A 23462-nucleotide genomic window follows, 5' to 3' on the forward strand; every position below is an offset into this window, starting at 1 on the left:
CCCCCTCACCCCCCTTCTCGCCCCAGATTCGAAGCCCCCACCACGTTGGCCTTGTGCCTGGAGAGACGGAAGGCTGCACAGAATAGAGAACTTGAGCAGAGACTTTCCACTCTCAGATAAAGGTTCTGTTTTTCTCGTGGGGAGAGAGAGACAGACAGAGTGGAAGGAAGGGAGATTCAGAGTGAGCGTGATCAAGAAATCTCTTGGCAGTGAGAGCACCTCTCCTGCATGCATTACCATACATTACCTTTGCAAGCTCATCGATGTGTGCGTGTGGCCTCACACCTTACACTGTGTGTCTTATAGGTTCTACCGCTATCCGAATTGTATCTGTGCAGCTTAATGCTTCCCGCTAGAATGAAACTCTAGAGCACTCAGCTCACCCAAGCCCCATTACACACACATGCTCCACTGTAAAGCAATCCCTGTGCATCGACAACTTGTCTCTGCCCTGGAGCGCACAGGTTGTCCAGTCATGCATGTATAAGCGCGGAGTGGCATACTGCTTACTATCACTAATATCATTGTATACTATGAATACTGAGCACAGGAATACCTGGATGACTTACTATACTTGCCTGAATGTGCAGAATAAATCTAGCTCACAGCATGGGATCGCACAATGCAGTATGCTCAACTTGAACTTGCTTTTCTATTGTGACAAATTAAGCATAATATCAGGCATGATCTTTAACTCCCCCTTTACGTATTTGATTGTACTGCCAACCATTGAGACATTTAAAGTAAATTGGTCTAAAAATGTAAAAGCATTTACAGGGCTCAGTGGTTAGTTTTGTTTTTCCCATTTTTACCTGCTCTAACATTTTCACTGGTCCCAAAAACAAAATTATTTTTAACATTTGTATTTTTTTTATAATAAATTAAATTTTAGAAATTTTAAAATATGTATTAATATATTTTTATATTTATTTAATTTTATATTGCTATTTTTTGTGTGTGTTTTAAGTACATATACATAATCAACAGATGTAAAATTTTATGACAACTGCTGGGTGATGATAATTGGATGCCATTTGTGGAATTAAACTTGCAGAATAGTGAGATCAATGTGTCATATAGCAATATACTGTAAAGCAACAATTCCATTCTAAACAACAAGTGATTTTGCAGTGATGTCTCACACATAGTGCATGTCTATCTCTCTCTTCCTGCAGAAGCTGAGCCTGGTGCATGTGAACAGTAATCAGTGTTTGGATAAAGCGTCCGAAGATGACAGTCAGGTGCCCAGCGTCAGGGACTGCACCGGGAGCCGCTCGCAGCAGTGGCTGCTCCGCAACGTCACACTGCCCGAGATATTCTGAGCTCGCACCCGGACGGACAGATGAACAGACTCTCACACCGTCACTGATGGAGAGAATGTGAGAAAAAGGACTGCTTTCCTCTCAATCCTGGTGGTCTGCCTTCAAATGATCTCAAAGAACAGAACCGCATATGTATATGAATCTTCCCATCACTCCACCTGGCAGAGGAATGAACGAACGATGGAGAGAAAGACTCGTGGAGAAAGAAACTTGAGTTTGATGCCGTTATCCTCCTCGTTCGAGGAGCTGCGGGCATTTTGTTTATGTTTACGAGAACGCCTCCCTTTTAGAGTATCAGTGTGTGTTTATGTGTGTGACGGGAATGTGTGAGTAACAGTGTTTTCCACAGGAGTTTCACCCTTTTTCTTAATTTAAATATTTTTCAAGCCTTGTAGAAATGAAGGGTATCTAGCACATGAAGGAGAGGCTGATGTGTGTCTGAGTGCATGTGTGTGCATGTGAGATTTCAAGTGTGTCACATATCAGGATGGATCTCCTGTCTGTGGACATTACAGTGGTTTGCTATCCGTTTGAAGCAGGGGCTCCCCCTACAGGCCACCGACACACACTGACCTGTCCATCATTCTTCATCTCAGCCAGTGGACTGCCAACAATCAATCCCCGTATAGATCTATAATCAATGAAAAGGATGACTGATCATCTAGGACGTTTTTCATATCATCAGTGCTCATGTCACTTTTTTTAAACCAGTGGTTGATTATTAATTTTTTTTTTGTTTGTTTCTGCATTTTTGAGTGCCACGTACAAGCACTTTTCACTTGTTTGGTGGTGTTATTTTATGTCAAGTCTGTCTCTTAAAGATATGATGATAATTTAACATGCAATTTCAGGATGGTCCTGAATTGTTGCCTTCCTTTGGGTTCCAGCCCTTCAGCTGACATGGTTTACCCATAAGCACATGGGTTGATCGGGAAGAGATGGATCATCTTCTGTCATATCATCCAACAGTACAAGGGCTCGGTCTCACTGTGTACACGCACGAGAAAGAACACTTTCGTCTGATATCGTTCTTTGTTTACGTTCACTTCAAAATTGTTACTGATTTTGTGTAGAATCAACGCATTTGGCATCTAAAGTAAAAGTAATTTCAGCATATGTCTTTAAACAGTTTGATAGCCTAAAGAGATTGTCCTGCATTTCAGATTCATGCATTTCATTCTTCTGATTTTATTTTCAAATGATCTAAGATTTGATTTGAGCTGTGATGGTTGAAGATGGTTGGGTAATGAAAGTGAACCCCTGTTTTGAGATTTGTCATGTGGAATTAGGAATCAGTTTTTTTTTTCTCGACCCTGTCCAAATACATAAATGATCTGTACTCTTTGTGTCCTGGTCATTAGTCCGGTTTTTAACTGGATTTTCCAGTAGTATTGATAGAAACTATGTGTACAAAAAAAAACAAAAACAAAAAAATCTAAATTGTAAGATTCTAGATTGTAAAATAAAAGATTGTAAATTGTGAGATTCTTAATGTGGGACTGTAAATGCACATTCTAGATTCTAAATAAGATTATGAAGCGATTCAAGATTGCAAATAAAAGCAGTTTCAATGCAAAGGATGGGTGAAGATCTTGCAAGTATTTGGACAGGGCCTCAAGATCATCTGTAGAGATGTGTGAGTGTGAACAAGTGTGTGTGTGTTTATATTTGTCAAAGGGATGTCTTGTTTTGTTTTGTTTCATTGATGAGGGTCTGGCCTGCTGATTGGTGGGTTAGAGAGCCCTGTGTTAAGATGATCCACAGGCTGGAGAAATAAACCACAGAAAGTTTACAGTCCAACTTCTCAGTATCCTTTATGATGTTTGTTCATGTGCACACAGTTTAGTTCCACAGCAGTGGTTTATAGGTTGTTGTTGCACAATGGGGCACCATGTGGGGTTAAGGTATTGTGCATTGTGATTTTATACCCTCAAGCTTAAACAACAGTTCACCAATATGTCAGGTTTCATGTGCAGTATGTTAATATAATAATTGTTGTTATTCATAAAAAAAAAAAAAAAAATTGATTTGAAGCATCAAATTTGAGCACAAAGGATCTTGACTATAGATCTATGTTAGGAATTTAGAAAAGCATTTGGCTGTTTCAGATTTAAATAATTTCATTTTTTTCTCCTACTTTTGATGTGATAAAAATATTTTTAAAAATGGAACACTGGAATCTTACAAACAAAAAACAAAAGCCTCACAAACCAAAGCCGCACGTCCCATGTTCCTACTGTTCATTTAACAGATGACAGACGCACTCGGCCTTCTCACTTTCACTCACACTGCACCCGAGATCGAGATCGTCAATAGCCCAGTTCAGTGTAATTGAGCGAGTGAATGGCAATCGATTTCAATCCCACCTCAATCCTTTCTGAGGTGGCGCAATTTATAGCTTTCTGATATGATGGTGTGAACTCAACTCATCAGAGGGCATCTGAGGTCAAAGGTAACTGCTTAAATGTATGCTACTTCTGTTCTGTAGAAATTGATATTCAAACACCTCAAAAGCCCATGCTATTTTTCTTTCTGTAAATGGTTGTATTTTACAGAAGTCACTCCTGATACCTAAAACACAAAGTAAAGTTACTTATTGATCGAAGTATAATGTATGCTCTGAGCACCAAATCATTGAATCATTTGAACATGAATCCTCTGAGAGGTTTAAGATCAGCATTCTCTGATACCTAAAATATATCCAGCGGGCTGCAACATCCAATTCCCTAAATGAGCCTGATAAAACAATTCAATTTTACACATCCAGAAAGACAGCATACAGTATACAGATGTACCCAATTAAAAATTCAATCAGTTTTATTAAAACAATTAAATAGTGCTGTGTATGAACAAAACAGTCTTTTTTGTATTTCACATACAAAAAAAAAAAATCAATAAAATAATGCTTTTTTTCCTTTCACATATAGCTATTACAACAATTAACTATAAATCATATTTCTCCTATATGGCATGAATCAAAAAAGTGCATCCACTTTCACTGTCTTTAACAGAACATGTGTACAATGTGAATAACCTAGCCAAAATAAAGAAAAAAAAATTATTAATAATAGTAATAATAGCAGAGTGAGTACTTTATCTATTCAGTGCAATGTTAAGGCTCTCCAATAAACAAGCTGATATCAGCATTTGGTCATTCTCTTTGCCTTTAGCTCTACCTAAACTACTGTATATCTCTTTTAACTGGTTAAAAGATGATTATTTATAATGTTTGAGCACTGAACAATAGTACTGTAAGAACAAAAAGAAATAACCATACAGGGATTTTAACATCCTTCCAAAGCAGGAAGCTCTGCCATAGAAGTGAAATAAAATCCAAACAGAAAGAAATGCGTAAGAAACCGAAGTACATAAATATTGAAATGTACTTGGTTTGCAATGTACTTAATTAAGGAGCTTGAGGTAATGTGATTATGAGCAAATATAGAAGTGTGTAATGCAGACACTCAGACTAGTTTAAGTTAGTTTCACATTGTTATAGTCAAGATAGAATTTGTTCAGAAACACTCTTCTGCCTGAATAAGAACATTTAGGTCAGTCCTACTCTTGGAGATCATCCTGTTGGGACTAACCTCCACAGGAAGGTAACTCTCCAGAAACAGAGACTGTATATGTATGAAAACAGGAAGACATAACACTTTTAAACAGGTGTTTGAAGAGTAAAATCTGAAAGTAAAATCGTTAACACACACTTAACCATTTACATGACAACAGTGCCAAACACATCCACAATATGGGATAAATAATCAGTACTACCAGATAAACCAAAAAAAAAAAAACCCATCAGTGATCTATAGGCTAAAAACATGGTCTGTTGAGTGGGACCCTGGTGAAATGTTACAGTAAAGCACAAATATAAGTGTGCTAACTAATGCTAGCATCGCAGCACTAGTATAACTCACCAGTACAGTGCTAGACAACGCACAGGCGTGCTAACTACTAAACTTTGCACTGAAGTGTGCAAACAGCACTGCTTTTTTGAACCTGGTTTCCCAGCATTACCCAAATTTAGCATCACAGTGCTAAGTGCTAAATAAACTGCTAGCACAGAGGTCAATATCAAGGGCCATCATTATTCTATGTGCTATGAGAGCCACGTCTGCAGAGAATGTAGCGATTCTGTTGCTGTGAGATCTCTTAGGGTGAAGATACTGAAAGACTGCCCTCTTTTATAGTCCGTGGGATACCCCAGAGAAGGAGGTGCTGTTAACAAGTGTAACAGACTGCTCAAACGTCTCCTTCATTCATCGCTTTTCTTCAGCTGCATTGGGGTTTCTGCGAATGACCTGAGAAATGAAGAGAAAAAGAGTCTGAATGGTGATTACAATGAAAAGTAGTTAATAGAGACAGATGAAAGATTGTATCACCTGTCATGAGGTACAGGGAAGTGGCTCTGCACTGGCGTTTGCTGACAGCTGCTAGGACTCATTAGCATGGCGCTGTAGATGTTGGACGCCACCACCAGTATGCACAGCAGGATGGGTCCAATTATGGCACCCTCCAAACCTAAATAGTATGCGCCACCTGCTACCGCGAGGCCAGTTAAATATGGGTGTCCACCTCTGCATATACAAATAATTATATTAATGCAAATTATAGGAGAGTGTGGTATACAAATATATACAAACAAGATGAGAACAAATTCTCAACACACATATAAACACAATCAAAGAGGAATATTCTGGGTTAGTGAACGAAGACAAAATGGTAAACTGTCGTTTTAAGCTGTAATAGTGTTTGGATGACAGTCAACCAAATTTGGACACCACAGAAGGAACGTAAAAAATCAAGTAGCGTATAAAAAGTCAAACACACCCTGATATATCAGAGTAAATTGCCGTGTCTACGAAGTATGTTGGCAGCAGATGGCAGAAGAGCAGCAGCAGAGCTTTGACTCCCTCCCCCTGTGCCAACCACAAATCCAACACCGCTGGCAGTGCCGCCCAGTACGTCCCCAAAAATGGCACTGCGCCTAAGATAGCTGCCATTGCTGCAGAGAGAGAACAATAGAGAGGCAAGACAATAATGAGAATATATACAAAGTTTTTTAACATTTAAAGTCACTTATGCTCAAATCAAAAATTTGAGTATTATCGAAAAATCTTGATTTCAATTTAAAATAACTTTATTATTTTCATATACTTTAAAATGTATTTTATTCCTGTGCCTTTCCTCCAGTCTTCAATGTCACATGATCCTTCAGAAACCATTCTAATAAGCTCAAGAAACATTACTTATTACAAACAAAAGCTGAAAACAGAGTAGCAATTTTGTGGAAAGCATGATATATGTTTTCAGGATACCTTGATGGATAGAAAGTTCAAAAGAACAGCATTTATTTGAAACAGAAATCTTTTGTAACATAATAAATGTCTTTAACTGTTGATCAATTAAATGCACCCTTGCATAAGTATTAATTTCTATTCATTTCTTTAAAAAAAAATGTTTACTTATTAAAGGTAGTGGACACAGCTAAATTAACAGCAAGGACTGTTCAACACCACATGTAAATAAACAATTCATTTTGTCATTCATTCACAACAGACCATACTTCTGATACATAACAGAAATCTAATATTTTCTGTTCAGAGCCACTGCCGGTGTGAAACATGCTGAAGACAAGAAGAGGAGAGTCTTTTATATCTGTTTACTTTAGTCTTACCTGAGGGGATGAAGACAATGTTGATGCCAAATATCGTATGTGTAAGCCAAGTATAAAGGCCATAGAATCCAGCCATCTTCAGAGAGGCATCAAACACACCCCTGTGTACAGAAAACAGTCTGAGACAGCAGAAACACAGAGGGCTTTTCTCCCCTCAGTCTAATACTGACTGGAGTCAGAGTGAATCAGTCTCTCTGGAATAGCGCTCATGAAAACGGGTCTAATGGAACATCTTTGTGCATTCTGGGTGACGGCAGCATCAGCACACACACACTGAGCTCAGGTAAAGGAAACAGTGAATTCCTCATTTCACTTTTAGAGCTTCTGGCATTTTCTATGAAGGGAAAACTGTGACTGTGAATATAACATTTTTATCCAAGCAAATTACATTATGCTAATTTTTACTGGAGAAACCTGGAGTTAAGCATCATGCTCAAGAGCACCACAGAGCTACAGCAGATTTGTGACCCCAATCATTCTGCATTTTCTGGGTCACCCTAACCTGCAGATGAGCCTCCAAATGTTTAACCTGCATATTATTACCAGTCAATTACACCCCATTTCAGTTGCAATCATGATTTCTGTTAAATGATCTGTTCAAATGGCACAATGGCAAAAAAAGCAGCGCAGTCTTGCCCTCTTGTGGTGAATACAAAGTACAGTGTCTTTACTGGTGTTAAAGGGACAGTTCTCCCAAAAATCATTTGCTCACCAGTGTGTCATTTCAAACCTGTACAAATGTCTTTCTTCCACAGAACACACACAAGAAAAAAAAAAACCTGGACCCCATTGACTTTCACTTTAATAGACAAAAAAAATATAAACAAAAAAATAAGCCAAAGTATCTTCTTTTGTGTTCCACAGAAGAAAGCAAGTTATATAGGTCTGGAATGACAGGAGGGTGAATAAATGATGACAGGATTTTCTTTTTTTCATATTATTATTATTATAATTTTTTAGGTGACCTATCACTAATATCACTTTTATGCTAACCTTCTGTATATTCTTCATATAGACTTCCATTGTGAGTGCATTACGGTACACAAATTATTGCCTTTGCTTTTACAAACTGATGGATGAGTCAAAAATCTGTCGCTTGTGGGGACATGCTTGTATTTTACTTTAAATATCCCTTTAAGCCAGTGGTTCTCAACTAGGGGTCTCAGCAAACTTCCAAGGGGGCTGCAGGATGATTTAAATATATTGAAAAAAAATTCAAACAATTAAAATGCTAAAAATATAATTAAAATGCTAAAAATAATTAATTTTCCTATGCAGACAATATAGTTTTATAGCTATATATATATATATATATATATATATATATATATATATATATATATATATATATATATATACATATATATACATATATATATATATATATATATGTATGCATATATGCACACACACATGTGGTCAGAATTGTTGGTACCCTTGGTAAATATGATCAAAGATGGCTATGAAAATAAATCTGCATTGTTAATCCTTTTGATCTGTTATTTAAAAAATACACATAAAGCTAACCTTTCATTGGATAATAAGAATTTAAAATGGAGGAGAAATATCATTATGAAATAAATGTTTTTCTCTAATACACATTTATCTGTGTTCACCAAACCTATCTTGAGTGTTTGCTGCTAAAAAGCTAATTTTTTTTAGTTTCATCTGATCATAGAAGCCAGTCCCATTTGAAGTTCCAGTCGTGTCTGATAAATGAACATGCTGGAGTTTGTTTTTGGATGAGAGCATTTTCTTTTCTTGAAACCTTCCCAAACAACATGTGGTGATGTAGGTGCTGTTTTTTTTTTTTTTTAAGGTTTTCTGATCCTGAGACTCAACTATTTTCTGTAATTCTCCAGCTGTGGTCATTGGAGAGTCTTTAGCTACTCAAACTCTCCTCCTCACCGCACATTAGGACGATATAGACACACATCCTCTTCCAGGCAGATTCATAACATTTTCTCTTTTCTTAAAGCCACTTTCTAATTTGTGATGGGTGATTAATTTGGAATTTGGCCTTTGTGTTCCCTTCCATGTATATTTCATGTTCATAATCACCCTGGTGTGCTCAAAATTGTGAATATGAATGGGAATATATTTCAGATACATTTTCCTCAAAAGAATTTCTAGGGGTACCAATAATTGTGTCCAACGTGTATTTGAGAAAAAAAACATCTATTTCATAATGATATTTCTCCCCCGTTCTCCAATGAAAGGTTTGATTTTTTAGATTTTTTTAAAATAAAAGATAAAAAGGATTAACAATGCAGATTTATTTTCACAGCCGCCTGTGATCATATTTACCAAGGGTACCAACAATTCTGACCATGTGTGTGTGTGTGTGTGTGTGTGTGTATATATATAATATTTTTATAGCTACAGCTCTGTTAATATTATATTATACTGGGGGTCTTTGAGACAAACCAAACCTACACATGGACATGTGTACCTGATGGCCTCTTCCACAGACTGTCCGATAACGTTTGAAGAGGGTCCAGGTTGGGAGAGGGGTGTGAGGCTGATAACCCATTTCACAGGTTTGTAATATTCACCACTGGAGCTCAGCAGGTAAAACAGTGTGGTTAGGAAAATCACCTATGCATTCAGAGAAACAACAAATATTCAAAACCACCTCTAAAATCCAATTCCATCAATCTGATTGTGTATGTGTGTAGTACCAGAGACAGGGCAAAGTTGAGCAGTGCGGTGCCGCTATGGAACAGTACGGTGAGCAGCGTGGTTGTTGTGGTTATCAGCAAGCCTACATTTCGACTCATCACAACCCACAGAGACTCCAATATCTAGCGCAGAAGACAACATATTTGTCAATCTGTCAAATAAAGACACTCCCCACCACACATACACACACACACACTGGAGCCTAACCGAAAGCAGCGTCTCGATATTCTCCTGCACAAATGAGGCGATGTCCTGCCAGTCCAGTATGTCCCCCAGCCAGCTGTTCTGCCTGTGCAGATGTAACTTGTGTCCACGGTGTCGTCCAGTGTGAGTCACGTTCTACAACACAGAAACACAGACTGGAATACAACAAAAAACCAATAAGTCAGTGAGTGTGTGTAATTGAGTAAGGTTTTGTGATTACCTTGACAATCCAGGACTGATAGAGACGGTCCCACAGTTCCAAAACTTGTTTCTCGATCACAGCTGTGTTGTTTACTTTATCACCCAACATCTTATGAAGCTACAATGCACACATACACAAAAACACCAACATAATAAATGCGTATTCAGCTTTACCCAGACATAAAGCATAAAAGGTTAAAGGTATGAACATAAAATCAAATTTACATTTTTCTTGTCAGTACATTCAGCAGTACACATTAACAATATTTCATTGACAAACTAAGTAATTATTAAATTACATATAAAGATGATAAGGTGATCAGAAAAAGCACTCTAAAGTTCAGCTGATTGCATTTAATATAAATCCAAACTATGATACATATTTATTTAATTGCATTAACATGCAATTAAGTGTCCAAAAACATTCAATTCAACACTAAAGGACAGTTACAAACCCCTCCCCCGTCCAGTATTTGGCAAAGGTGACCACATTAGCATACTGCTGTTACCAGCCTACAGACAATGCCTCAAACAGGAAAAAACGGTTTCTAAAACAGTTCACAAATGGAGTGAAAATGCCATCTCCACACTGCAGACCTGCTTTGAATCCACAGACTGGCAGATGTTTCAAGATGCAGCAGGAGACAACATACAGGAATACACAGATTCTGTGATATGCTATATTAACAGATGCACAGAGGATGTTGTCCCATCCATGAATGTTAAATAATTTCCAAACCAGAAACCATGGGTCAAAGGTGAGGTGCGTGCCAAATTAAGATCTCGAACTGCTGCCTTCAACTCTGGGGATCTAACTGCTTACAAGAAGTCCAGGTATGACCTTCAAAGAACCATCAAATTAGCCAAAAGAGACTTTAGGGACAGAGTGGAGTCAGAATATCATGGCTCTGACCCCAAACACATGTGGAGCAGTTTGCGCTATATCACTGACTACAAAGGAAGGAAAAGCAGTTGTGTGTCTTTGTCTGCCTCCTTAGCGGACGAGCTCAGTACATTCTATGCTCGCTTTGAGACAGGCAACACATTCCCTGCTGTGAAAATACCTGCTGACCAGGACAACTGCCCTTTGGTTCTAACCACACTCGAAGTGAGTAAGGCCTTCAAGAGAGTCAACGGCCGGAAAGCTCCAGGTCCAGATGGTATTCGAACGTCTAGTCAAATCCCACATCTGCTCCTCTCTGCCTGACACCTTGGACCCATTACAATTTGCTTACCGCTCAAATAGATCCACTGATGACACCATTGCAATGGCCATGCACTCTGCCCAGGAACACTTGGAAGGAAGAGACACCTTTGTGCGGATGCTGTTCGTTGATTACAGCTCTGCATTTAACACAATCATCTCTACCAAACTTATAGCTAAACTGAAAGATCTGGGTCTTAACAGTCACTTATGTAACTGGGTCCTGGACTTCCTGACCGGCAGACCCCAGGTGGTTAATGCACTCACAGCATGGTGTGCTGATAACAATCTCTCTCTAAACGTCAGCGAGACCAAGGAGATGATCGTGGACTACAGGAAGTCACAGAGAGAGGGTCATGTTCCCATTCACATCAATGGAGAGATAGTAGAGACAGTTAAGACGTACAAGTTCCTTGGCATTCACATCTCTGAGGATCTTTCCTGAAGCCTACATTCAGAGACCGTAGTGAGAACAGCCCGTCAGTGTTGGCATCTCCTCTAACATCATGTCGAATTTCTACCGCTGCACTATAGAGAGCATTCTGACCGGCTACATTACTGTATGGTACGGCAACTGCTCTTCTTTGGACCGCAAAGCTCTTCAGTGAGTGGCGAGAACAGCAGAACTCATCATTGGACATAAACTCCCAGCCTTACAGGACATCTATCAGACTCGCTGCTTAAGAAAGGCTCGCAGCATCATCAAGGACCGCACTCACCCTGCTCATCACCTGTTTGCCACACTGCCATCTGGCAGACGCTTACGATCCATCCGATCACGGACAACCAGACTTCTGTCTTCAAGCCATCAGACTGCTTAACAACCAGCTATCCTTCATCTAAAACCGGAATACATGCTGCTCTAATGTTTACTTTTATTGTACTTGCATTGCCACTTTTTTAATATTCCTTCATGTAGCTCTGTGACACTACAATGACATTTTGGACATTGCTCTACTCAGGAATACAATCGGAATGTGTGCTGCTCTTGAGTTTATTTATTGCATCTGCACTGCCACTTTAATTTTCCTTCATGTAGCTCTGCGACACTCTACAATGACATTTGAGACACCGCTTTACCCCAATAATCATATTAGTACCTCAGGACTACTTATGAAAACTTATTGCTCTTAACACTATCTACCTTTATTGTATCTGTTACTGCCACTTATTTGTATATAATGCTCTGTTCGTGTCTTTTCTGCCTATGGGCACTGAAGTCACTCAAAAATCTCAGTGCTCTCCACGTACGTCTATGTCTTTTATGTCTTGTTATTGTCACTGTATGTCTGAGCCTCGTCACAAGCATTTCAATGCCCAGTTTTCCCCAGTGTTAACTATGCAAATGACAAATAAATGCCTCTTGACTCTTACTGTATGTATATATTTTTTTAAGTATATTATTTCTGTAATTAGTACCCTTTTTAAAAGTAGCCTATGCTAAAGTAGGTAATGATAGGTAAAAATTAATAGCCTGAATGCACTGTAAGTCGCTTTGGATAAAAGCGTCTGCTAAATGCATAAATTTAATTTTTAATTCTTTTTTATTTTAAAGTGCACTTCTTTTCCATAATGGCGTATTCAAATAACACAAATGACATTTGAGGGCAGTGACACAAGGGAACATTTTCAGTTAATAACTTTCAATCAGTTTCTCACACAAAGCAATAATATTACTTCATAAGTTTTGGAAGATAGGCAAAGATTCATATGGGTTATTGCTATGGTACATTGGTGCTTTTTTTTTGTAATTTCCCCATTCATTTTATCTGTCTCTTTACATTTGTTATGAATGTTGTTTCATGTAGTCTTCAACAGCACTGTAAACTGTTAATTCTGACCTTATGTGTGATCCATTCTCTCCCATGTTGGTAAACATTTGTGGCAGCAGAGTTTACAGCCTTCTGGATAACTTGGGCCTCTGGGAGCCAACTACACAACACACAAACAGTTGATGGTGCAACATTTCTAACTAAAATCCAGTGTATGATAAGTGTGTGTTTCAACTTACTTGGCCCACTCTGGGTGGTTGGACACGGTCTCGTTGATCAGGTTACTGGTGACCTCAATGATATGAACACTCTCTTGGTGCATCTGTGAAAACAGAAATATCATTGGTGAGAGATGATGTGTACGGTGCGTGGGATCAGTCACGGATCACGTCTGACACGCAGTGGAATAATCAGCCCAAGGGCAGTGGTTTGGAAACACAGTACCATAGCTGTGAGCAGCAAGGCCATGAGCAGTGTGCCAGTTACCAGCAGGAAGATTATGAAAATACTGATCAGCTTATCCAAAGAGCGCTCCAGCCACACTATCATCTGCAAAGAAATGAAAGAGAGAAAGAGAGATCAGTTTCAATAAAACAAATCTGATCATTCATGCAAGTGTGTGACAACACAGAAACCTGCTTCCCTCTGCCAAACCTGAGGAACAAAGTTGTGTTCTTTGCTTCTGAAAACCGAAAAGTAAAAGCTCACCTTTTTCAGTGAAACAATACAGTTCACCCAACAATGAAAAATACTATGCTTTTCTAACATTTTTTGAAGTTTTCTCAATCCATGCAATTGCTTTGTGTGAGGAAGAGACAGAAATTAAGATTAAAATACATTTTTGGGGAGAACTATACCTTTAAAAACTTAACAGAGGATCCAGGGATCAGTTCTGAGCTTCAGAGAAGTTTAGTTATGCAACCTTATTTGCATTTTTATACATAACCCTGTGAATATATTAATAGTTCCTTTCCTTTTTAAACCACTCTGACACTTGGATGACTAAGCAAGACTCTCTGCTGAGTGAATGAGCTAACAGCACCACTGACGATCATCTTGTCAGGAAACAGTGAGGGGTTGTAAGCAGGAGGAGATGGGCATATTTTAGTTTTTGGCAGGTGGACTCGGTTTCTCTGCTCACCCAGCTTCTTTCGGCCCTACGGGCGGCACTTGCATGTCTAATCCTGTTCCCTGGTTCCGTTAGTGCTAAATGTTAACACACACAAACCTGGTAATGTTGATGATGAATTAGTACAAAGCTTACGCTGTTAAAGGAAACTGAAAATAGACTAAAGACTAAAAGAACAGAATCACTCCTTCTCCAAAACTTTAAAGCCTAATATGCAGTTTTCTAAAGATTCCCGATGGGAGGGACATACTGTCAGACCTGAAAATAACTTCACCATCTGCTCGTGTTGAGCCACATTCAGACTCATCTTAATCTGACACAACCCAAGAGATGCTACTGTACATGGAACATTTACAATCAAAAAAACAACAGAACAAATATTCTTTGACAGAAAATTCTGAAGACTTATATTGGTGATGTCAGACAAGGAAAGTTGTTTCAGAAGATTACAAAGACATTTGAAATTGAAAGAACATACAAATAATCATGCACAACGGGACGTTTAAAAGGCTTAAATTTGAACATTATGGTGAACATTCTGCTATTAAGCCATTAGTTCCATATGATACAGAAATCCCATAATGCATTGCAGCAATATAAACTAAAGATGGCAGACGACGCTAGAGAAAGTTTGTGGTTGGCTCAACAAGGCTGCATTTAATGGATCAAAAATGCAGCAATTCTGTCAAATATAATTACAGTTCAAAATAACTGTTTTCTATTTAAATATTTTAAACTGTAATTTATTTCTGTGATGGCAAACTTGACTCTTCAGCAGCCATTATTCCAGTCTTCAGTCTCACGTGATCCTTCAGAAACCAGTCTTATATGCTGATTTGGTGCTCAAGAAATATTTCGTATTATTATCATTGTAAAAAACAGTTAATATTTTTGTCAAAAACATTTTTTAAGGATTGTTCAGTGAATATATAGTTCAATTTTAATCATTTTAATTATGAGGTGTGCAGAGTTTCCTATGTAGAGCGCTGGAAATCAATCACTCCTAAGATTATCACTTCTACTTCTACCTGCACTAGGCAGCTCACTAGTTCTTGGAGCGAAGCTTGTGTGCCTTCTCAGAACCAAACCGAAGAAAACCCCTTTACCAAATCCACCCACACCTGAAAAACTCCACCAGCCTTGGTCTCAACAGACCAAAACATCCCTTCACCCAAACCTCCATTCCCACTGTCTGTTCTCGCCCTGCATGCATCTCACACACTCTGAAGACAACCAGCCTAGCACACATCTAGAGCTGTGGAAGAGACCGTGGACTTTCTCAGGGTTTTGTTCTGCATTTCTTCTGAATGTCAGTATTTCAATCACATCCGGAGTCACACGCTCCTTTCCACAGCACAAAGCGCCACACAGCAGGAACAGCCATAAGCCAGTGAGTGAAGCAGAGCTCAAAGATGGAGGGGTGAAGTGGAGAGGGGGAAAGCATCACTCTAAAGCTTTTAATGGGAGCGCACACTGTCATTCTTTCATTCTCTTCCCCTTTGTTCTTTCTTTCTCTTGTACACCTGCCAGCACAAATGATTTACCTGCTTGTTAAGCCAATGCCAGAGCTTTGAGGAAGGAGACAGAGAGACAAACAGTTATTAGAAACAACCAATCAGTATGCAGGAAAGCAGCAAACATCAACGTGGTTTGAAGGCAAAAACAGACCAGACACTGAAGTTACAAGAGATTCATATTGAGCAAGACATGGTGTGATGTGGTGGGCTTTATCAGGAAAAAACAGAAAGATCTGCTATGATTGTCCTCTTGTGAGTGTCATCTTTTTTTTTTCTTCCTCCTTTCATTTCAGTCATGGATATGATGGTGATATAAATATATATATATATAAACACGTGGTAAAATTAGCAAAGAGATCCAGATCACGTCAGTGAAACACTGTTTTCTTTGCTTTGCTATGGATTCATTTTTAAACAAGACAGTATGATGCTGGCTATTCAGAGAGACTGAAAGTAAACAATGATGCAGCACTGAGTCTGAGTAGAGTAGATCCAACTAATGTCTCTACAGTGTGAGTAAACATGCTTTTACCACTATTGCATTGTCTGTTCCAGACCGGTTGATGTATACTGAGTATTTAAGTTTTTAACCCAAATGACTCATGTTGTTCTCAGAGTACGTCACAGCAGTGTCCATCTGTTATTTTAATAAGCGAGACTGTTAGCCAATCATAGCAGTGGGCAATTACTTTGGAGTCTTGAAAGCCCATCTATAAAAACAGACCGTTCTGCAGAGAGGCTCAAAAACAGCACAGAAAATAGCCAATACTTTTAAAATAAGGTTTTCTGTTTATTTATTTTTTTAATGTAAAATCACACTTACATTATAAGTGAACCTCAGAGAACATTATAAAATGATTAGAAAAATGCAATTCATGACCCCTTTAAAATAATCACATTTTTTTGCATACAGTTGGAAAAAGGATCACCCCCTTGTGTCAGTATTTTGTTGAACCACCTTTTGCTTTAATTACAGCCTTTAGTCTGTTGGGATGTGTCTCTACTAACTTTGCAATATTTGCCCACTCTTCTTTGCAGAATTGCTCGAGTTCAGTTAAACTTGATGGTGATGGTTTGTGGACTGCAGTCTTCAAGTCATTCCACAGATTTTCAGTGGGGTTTAAGTCTGGGCTCTGACTAGGCCATTCACCTTTTTCTGCTTCAACCACTGTGTGCTCAGTTTTGCTGTGTGCTTTGGGTCATTGTCATGTTGGAAGGTAAACATTCTTCAAATTGTCTTCTTGGCAGAGGGCAGCAGAATTTGACTATTTTGCCCCATCTATTTTTTCTTCTATCCTGACAAGTGCTCCAGTCCCTGCTGCAGAGAAAAACCCCCATAACAGGATATTACCACCTCCATACTTTACTGTAGGAATGCTGCTATTTGGATGGTGAGCTGTGTTGGATTTCTGACAGACCATTTGTGACCCTGGACCACAAAACCAGTCTTAAGTTGCTGGGGTATATTTGTAGCAATAGCCAAAAAACATTGTATGTGTCAAAATTATAGATTTTTCTTTTATGCCAAAAACCATCAGGATATTAAGTAAAGATCATATTCCATGAAGATATTTTGTAAATTTCCTACCATAAATATATCAAAACTTAATTTTTGATTAGTAATATGCATTGCTAAGAACTTCATTTGGACAACTTTAAAGGTGATTTTCTCAATATTTTGATTTATTCTCTGATCCCAAACCACACATCAATGGAAAGCTTATTTATTCATCTTTCAGATGATGTATAAATCTCAATTTCGAAAAAATTACACACTGGATTTGTGGTCCAGGGTCACATTTGGTGTTAAGGCCAAATAATTCATTTTAGTTGTGACTGCATGTGGCTTTTCTTGAGGAGTGGCTCACATACAAGCCACATTTGTGGAGAGTTTGTGATACTGTTGTCACATGCACAGAATGACCACTCTGTCATAAATTCCTGCAACTGCTTCAGAGTTGCTGTACTCTTGGTCCTGATCCAAGGAGGGTCTGTGTTGTACCAAATACCTTCCACTTCTTAATAATAGACTTGACTGTGCTTCTAGGCATTGATAAAGCCTTTGAATTTTGAAGCCAAAAAATGTTTTGTATCCATCTCCTGACTTGTGCCTGTCCACAACTTTCTCCCCGAGATCATTTGAGTGCCTTGTCACCCATAGTTGATCATTTTCTTCAGTTGCACTACCAAGGACTGAAATGCTCCAGGAAAGCTTTTTTTCATGCTGAACTAATCAAAATGAGCACAGCTGATCACAGTTGAACGTCAAATGGCTTTGTGTGCCATTGAGAAGGTGATTAGCTACACCTGACACCAAGTCATTTAGGAGGGTATGATTCGTTGTTATTTTTTTTCTGACATGTTGATATTGTCTTTCACTTGGATGTTATAAGTTGCACTGAGGAAATACAGCTGGATAAAACAAAAACTGTGTTCAGGCTGCAAAGCAACAAAATGTGATTATTTTAAAGGGGGGTGATTCTTTTCTATACCCACTGTGTGTGTAGTTGCTGTTATGAGAACCAATTTTGTTTTGTTGTTTTAGTTTATGTCAAATTTAGGCAGTGCACCTGTCACAAAAACAAATACAAAAGATTTTTGTTTGTTATATATTTATTCTGGTGACTCAATGAGATGAATATTCCACATACACTACTGTTCAAAAGTTTGTGTCAGTAAGATATTTCTTTTATTTTCTTTTTTTTCAGTAAAGATTTTCAGTACCAGCTAGTAAGTTTATGTTCTCAAGCTAATTTTACCATTTGCTTTTTGGTAAGCGATAATTTTGGACCCTGCATGTTTTCAGTACATTTGTTCACAAGAGAACGCATGCCTCAACATGTGAAAGAATGAGGGAAGGCAAAACTAAAGGCAGGCTCTGTGTTACTCTACTGGATTACTATGGGGTCAGGGAGGAGTGGGCAAATGTTTCCTTAGAGGTGTAGGATTTCATCCAGACTGACTGAAACAGTGCGTTTTCATTCTCTTTAAACAGTCCAAAAGATCAAACCCATTCAAATGAAAGTGACATTGTGAAACTCTGGGCACATTTTTGAGCTAAAGTTGACTTCATCTTGTTATAAACCTCAAAAAATAAATGGAAAAAAACAAAAACCTCTAAACTAGAAATGCAACATCACTGAGCACAGACTAAAAATAGTTACTCTTGATTTGATCTGAGTACTTGAGCTGATTTGAGTGACAGGAAATATGTTCCAACTATTAGGTTAATAAGATTTTTTCTTGTAGAATTACTCGATCTCATTGAAAACAGATTCTGTTGAATATTTTATTTTGTTCCCAAATGCCTCTACAAGTAATGATATGAACAGAAACATCCACATCTGACCTTCATAGCTTTTATACTGTCAGCTATGAAAACGTCTTGTCTTAGTTGGGTGAGAAAAAAAGAGAATTAGCAAGCCACAACCACATTCAGTTCCTCTTTGTAATCACAGATCTCTGTCACCTCCAAAAATAAATGTGCACATGTGGCGACAACTACCAGCAAGCAGACAGACGAGTGCTTTTGCGTGTGTATCTATATAAGGTATTACCTTAGTGTCGACCCGAACCAAGAACTGAGCTAGGCCTTTGATCGGTCCAGGCATCAGAGCATCCTGTCTGTCTTTCACAAACTTCTCAGAAGCAGCCCACCATTTCACTAGAGTCCGTCCGATGAAGTCCATCATCCCAAAACGGACAACCATCTTCTTCAGAACCCAAACTGGAAAATATAACACCCATTCATGATAAAATGCATACTATCCTACATATGTTGACCTTAAGACCAAGAACACAAAAATTACCGCCAACAGGGATGGGCAGTAACTGTAAGATCCAGAGGTTGAGCCAGATCTGCACCAGCACTATAGCCCACGCGAGCAGCACAAAGTAAATATCACTGGCCTTCCCTTTGGGCTGGATACCCCTGAACTCTAGTCTGCTACGCCGCCGGGACGAGGGAATGCTAAAGAGTCCCTTTGGGTAGTCCATCGAGTCTGTGAGGGAAAGGAAAAATCTTCTTTACTAATGATGACAGAAGAATTGTTATTACCATACTGGAATTTCTAACCTCCGTACAATACCTTGAAAAATATTGCCTTTTGATACAGTTTTAGATACCAAAAGAAAAAATTGTCACAACAAAAAATTTACTTTTGATATAAAATAAAGTATTTATTTATAGTACTTATACCATAAAGTGTGTTTTATTATACCATAGAGTCGAATTCTATAGAAATAATATTGCTATTATAATATAACCACTATAAAAAGTATTTCATAAGTATAATGAATTATTTTACTTTACACTGCAGTAGTACAATTACAATAAAGAGCTGGCGGAAAACTGCAAGGAAGACTTTTCTATGTCTACGTTTCTATGACAACAGGTTTACAAATGCTTCTCAGTACAAATCTAGTAAAATCCTGTATTCATATGTTCACAGAAATGTCTGAAATTATATGATTATGAAAATAAAATGTACCTGGAGAATACCACGCTACCAAAATTCAAGTTTAACTCACAGCAAATGCAGAGATTGTTGCATTCACTGTGAACCAAACAGCTCTGAGACACTAAAAACACCGGATCATGAGCTTCTCACGTGTAAAGGAAAATAGTGCCGCGCTTCGCTCTGAAACATGCAGCAAAACAAACTATATACTTATTAAATTAAAATATACACACTGCTAAAAGTCAGTCATAACCTGACCCACAGAGAATTTTGCACATTTAAATAATTTCTGCAGAATCCCACAGATTTTCCTTCAAAAAGGTTAAACGGCTCTGCAAATGACTTTAAACAGCTATGTGACAAAACTGGTCTGTTATCTTTTTTGTGTCACCTTTGCATTGTTCTTTGGTGCTCTTCTCTTCCTGTGTCTTTTCAGCATGGCTGAAGTTACTGCAGGAGATTGCCATGAAGATTGTATTCGCAGCAAAGGACAGCACCTGACCAGAGAGCTCACCTATACAGAGAGAAGAGAGTAAAGGTCAGAGGACATCAGGAACAGAGGTAAAACACGTGAGAGCTAGAGCCTCAGCCTCTTCACCTTTCCCTGGTACAGCAGGCTTCTCCTGAGAACCCACTATTAGCAGTAACACCACCACCACAAACACAGGCACACGCCAAGACCCTGTCAGAGAAACTGGGAAAAAAGACAGAATTTTTAGCATTCCTTCATTGATAGAATTGTAGGTCAATGCTATATATAAAAGAGGTCTTACCCAGGTAGAAAATAAGTGCTGTCCATACAGGCACAGACATTGTACGCAAGTAACCTTCCATGCCAGGTGTCCACTTAAACGCCACAGCTAACACGTACCCCACAACTAAAGTGCCAACCTGATAAAGAGAATGACAAAGAACACATGGGAATCTCTGGTAACCACTGTGCCTGCACCAAACATTTGCCACCGATCTATTTATAATCACAAAAACCCTCAGTATGTTCGCAGCTCTCGTAGGCACTGTGAGCGTGTATCAACAGACACTTCAATTAAGTGGGTCAAAGAAATTGTTCTACCAAGTAAGAAATTCTGTCATGAATTCTATTATAATTATCAAAAAATTATATCGTTTATTTTTTTTCTCTTCTTCCCGTTCCTTTAAAATACAGTCAGTTCCACTGCCTGGCTTCTTGAATAAATCAGCACCTTCGTGTTTTCTTGTTATGAGATGATCGCAAGGTTCTGCTGGATGGCGCTTTTGTGGCTGATGACAATTTGGACTAAAAACAGGCATCACATGACCTCTAAGAATTTAATTAAGCACTAAAGGGAAGTAAAAAAATAGGTCATTAAATTGAATGTCAGGGTGAAATATAGTCCTGTAGAATTCTTGTAAATTTTAGAAGAACTTAAAATCATCTGGCCTATGTGTGTAGCCTAAGGGACATATTTTTTAGCATCTTTAGCATCTGCTCCACTTCCCATTCATATATTAAGCATGGGTTAGTGTGGCCAGTTGTGTCATGAATACTTTTGTATACAAACATATTTGCACGTGGTTAGTTTGTCCAAAGCCAGATGTGGTCATACAGAGGTTGACAGATTTGCAATATAAATACATGATTCTCTGATGGATGAAAGAGAGGCGCAGAAATGTGACACACCATGACGGGGCTCGACACTGACAGAAAATTATTTAGCAGCACTGGGGAGAGTGACACTTGACAAACTTGAACACTATAAGATATATACTACACTGCATATTACACTAGCAAACTTTGTTACACAATAAGATTAAACAGTTATGACTATTACAAAAGTTTCATTACTAAATATTAATAAATATACATCAATTCTCGAACTGTTCTGTTATCTGTTATGTAGGAGTGAAGTTCTAAGTCCCTGTCCCACAAACACTAGGCCTGTACCACCTGTGCATTGTCTGACAGGCGTGTCTCTGTCCCATTCACATGTCATTATACACAGACAGAACTCACCCACGCCGCACTGAAACAATCCAAGCCGAGACAGATGACAGTACAGACGTGACTGAGGATCACTTGCATGCCAATAACGCTCCAGAACAGATATAAGAAATAAAGCAGGGGTACACCGGCCCCCACTACCAGCAGTACATTGAGCCGATCTACGACCAGTCCGCCCAGAGTCTCCACCCCGTAGTTCACGCACCACACCGGTACTAACAGAGTCCCAACCACTATCGGTGTGCCGGTGTCCTGCAGGCTGCTGAGCCAAGAGCGGCCGAGGCGGGCGAGCGAGTATTTGAAGGGGTGCAGGAAAGTTCCACACAGCACTGCCCAAAGCAGCGGCCGTAGAAAAGCCTCCAGGATGAAGTAGACCAACACGGATGCTCCGCAACAGATCGCCACGAAGATCATCGCCCCCGTGTTGTAGAAGGCCTGTTTGATGTTTTTGTCGAACTTTAGGGTCGACTGGTGGCTTAGTAGTTGGCTCACCATCCCGACCGCTGGCTGAACGGTCTCGCTGAACGAGACGTAGTGTGGCCGGGTTATGCGTGGGGTGTCCGGCTCAGTGGCCGCGCCTGGACCCGGGTCCTCTGAGTCTGCCATGGTCACTGGCGTCGCTCCGCTTGTCCGGAGGATCCAAGGAACCGCGGGTTGGGCAAAGAGTGACGTAACGTGTCCGATGAAGTCTGGGAAATGTAGTCAAGTTACAGTGCATTTCAGCCCACCAGACACTGACTTTTCTTGATATGACTTTAGTAAGATACAAGGTATGATATTCCGAATGCCGTAGAGGCAATTATTTTTTTAATGTAGTGGTGTTGATGGTTCGTTATCCTTTTAAGGCATAATTCACACCAAAATAAAAACTGTGTCATCATCACCAAATCTGTATGACTTACTTTGTTCCATGGAACATAAAACAGTTATTTCAAGAAATGTCTTATTTTTGGTTCATATAATGGAAGTCTATGGTAACAAAAGATATTTAATGCTCTTCAAAAAAAAAAAAATGTGTGCAAGTCTGAACTCTGAATTCGAAATAATATACTAGATTACCACTATTTCTGCCATATAAATTTAAGACTGTTTTGGTTGTAATATTCAGTGTTTTAATGAATGGTTTGAGTGAGTGAGTGAGTGAGTGAGTGAGTGAGTGAGTGAGTGAATGAATGAATCAATGATTTTTGGCTCCCTGGTGGCATAACAAAGACAGTCACTTGTCGCCATCTACTGGCATAAAAATCTAACGTACAGAAAGGATGACTGAATGAAATAGTGAACAAATATTTTAGGGTGATCCAAATCCT

At 38.8% G+C, this 23462-nt stretch overlaps 2 protein-coding genes across 3 annotated transcripts in view; one reads left to right on the plus strand and one right to left on the minus strand.

Moving 5' to 3' along the window:
• LOC109106312 (polypeptide N-acetylgalactosaminyltransferase 1-like) overlaps positions 1 to 3119 on the plus strand; it is a 92337-nt gene extending 89218 nt beyond the window's left edge. Inside the window, exon 12 of the mRNA XM_042771904.1 lies at positions 1176 to 3119. Coding sequence (XP_042627838.1) covers positions 1176 to 1322 — 147 coding nt within the window. The 3' untranslated portion in view covers positions 1323 to 3119. The remainder of the gene's footprint in view (positions 1 to 1175) is intronic.
• Positions 3120 to 4106: 987 nt separating this feature from the next.
• LOC109071561 (transmembrane protein 245-like) lies at positions 4107 to 22954 on the minus strand. 2 transcript variants are annotated; one of them, XM_042772586.1, is made up of 18 exons: positions 22165 to 22954; positions 20945 to 21062; positions 20770 to 20865; positions 20563 to 20685; positions 19521 to 19712; positions 19269 to 19438; positions 15739 to 15762; positions 13510 to 13614; positions 13305 to 13387; positions 13135 to 13225; positions 10109 to 10207; positions 9892 to 10023; positions 9684 to 9806; positions 9455 to 9600; positions 7003 to 7103; positions 6156 to 6330; positions 5708 to 5902; positions 4107 to 5626 (listed from the first exon to the last, which is right to left on the minus strand). In XM_042772586.1, the coding sequence occupies exons 1-18, from the start codon at positions 22756 to 22758 to the stop codon at positions 5581 to 5583; spliced, it is 2613 nt and encodes an 870-aa protein (XP_042628520.1). In that variant the 5' UTR covers positions 22759 to 22954; the 3' UTR covers positions 4107 to 5580. The 2 variants fall into 2 exon arrangements, with proteins under 2 accessions (XP_042628520.1, XP_042628521.1); XM_042772587.1 differs by lacking the exon at positions 15739 to 15762 and having other exon boundaries at positions 22165 to 22952.
• Between the last annotated feature and the right edge of the window lie 508 nt (positions 22955 to 23462).

The sequence above is a fragment of the Cyprinus carpio genome, chromosome A16, assembly GCF_018340385.1.
Source record: "Cyprinus carpio isolate SPL01 chromosome A16, ASM1834038v1, whole genome shotgun sequence".
NCBI lineage: Eukaryota > Metazoa > Chordata > Actinopteri > Cypriniformes > Cyprinidae > Cyprinus > Cyprinus carpio.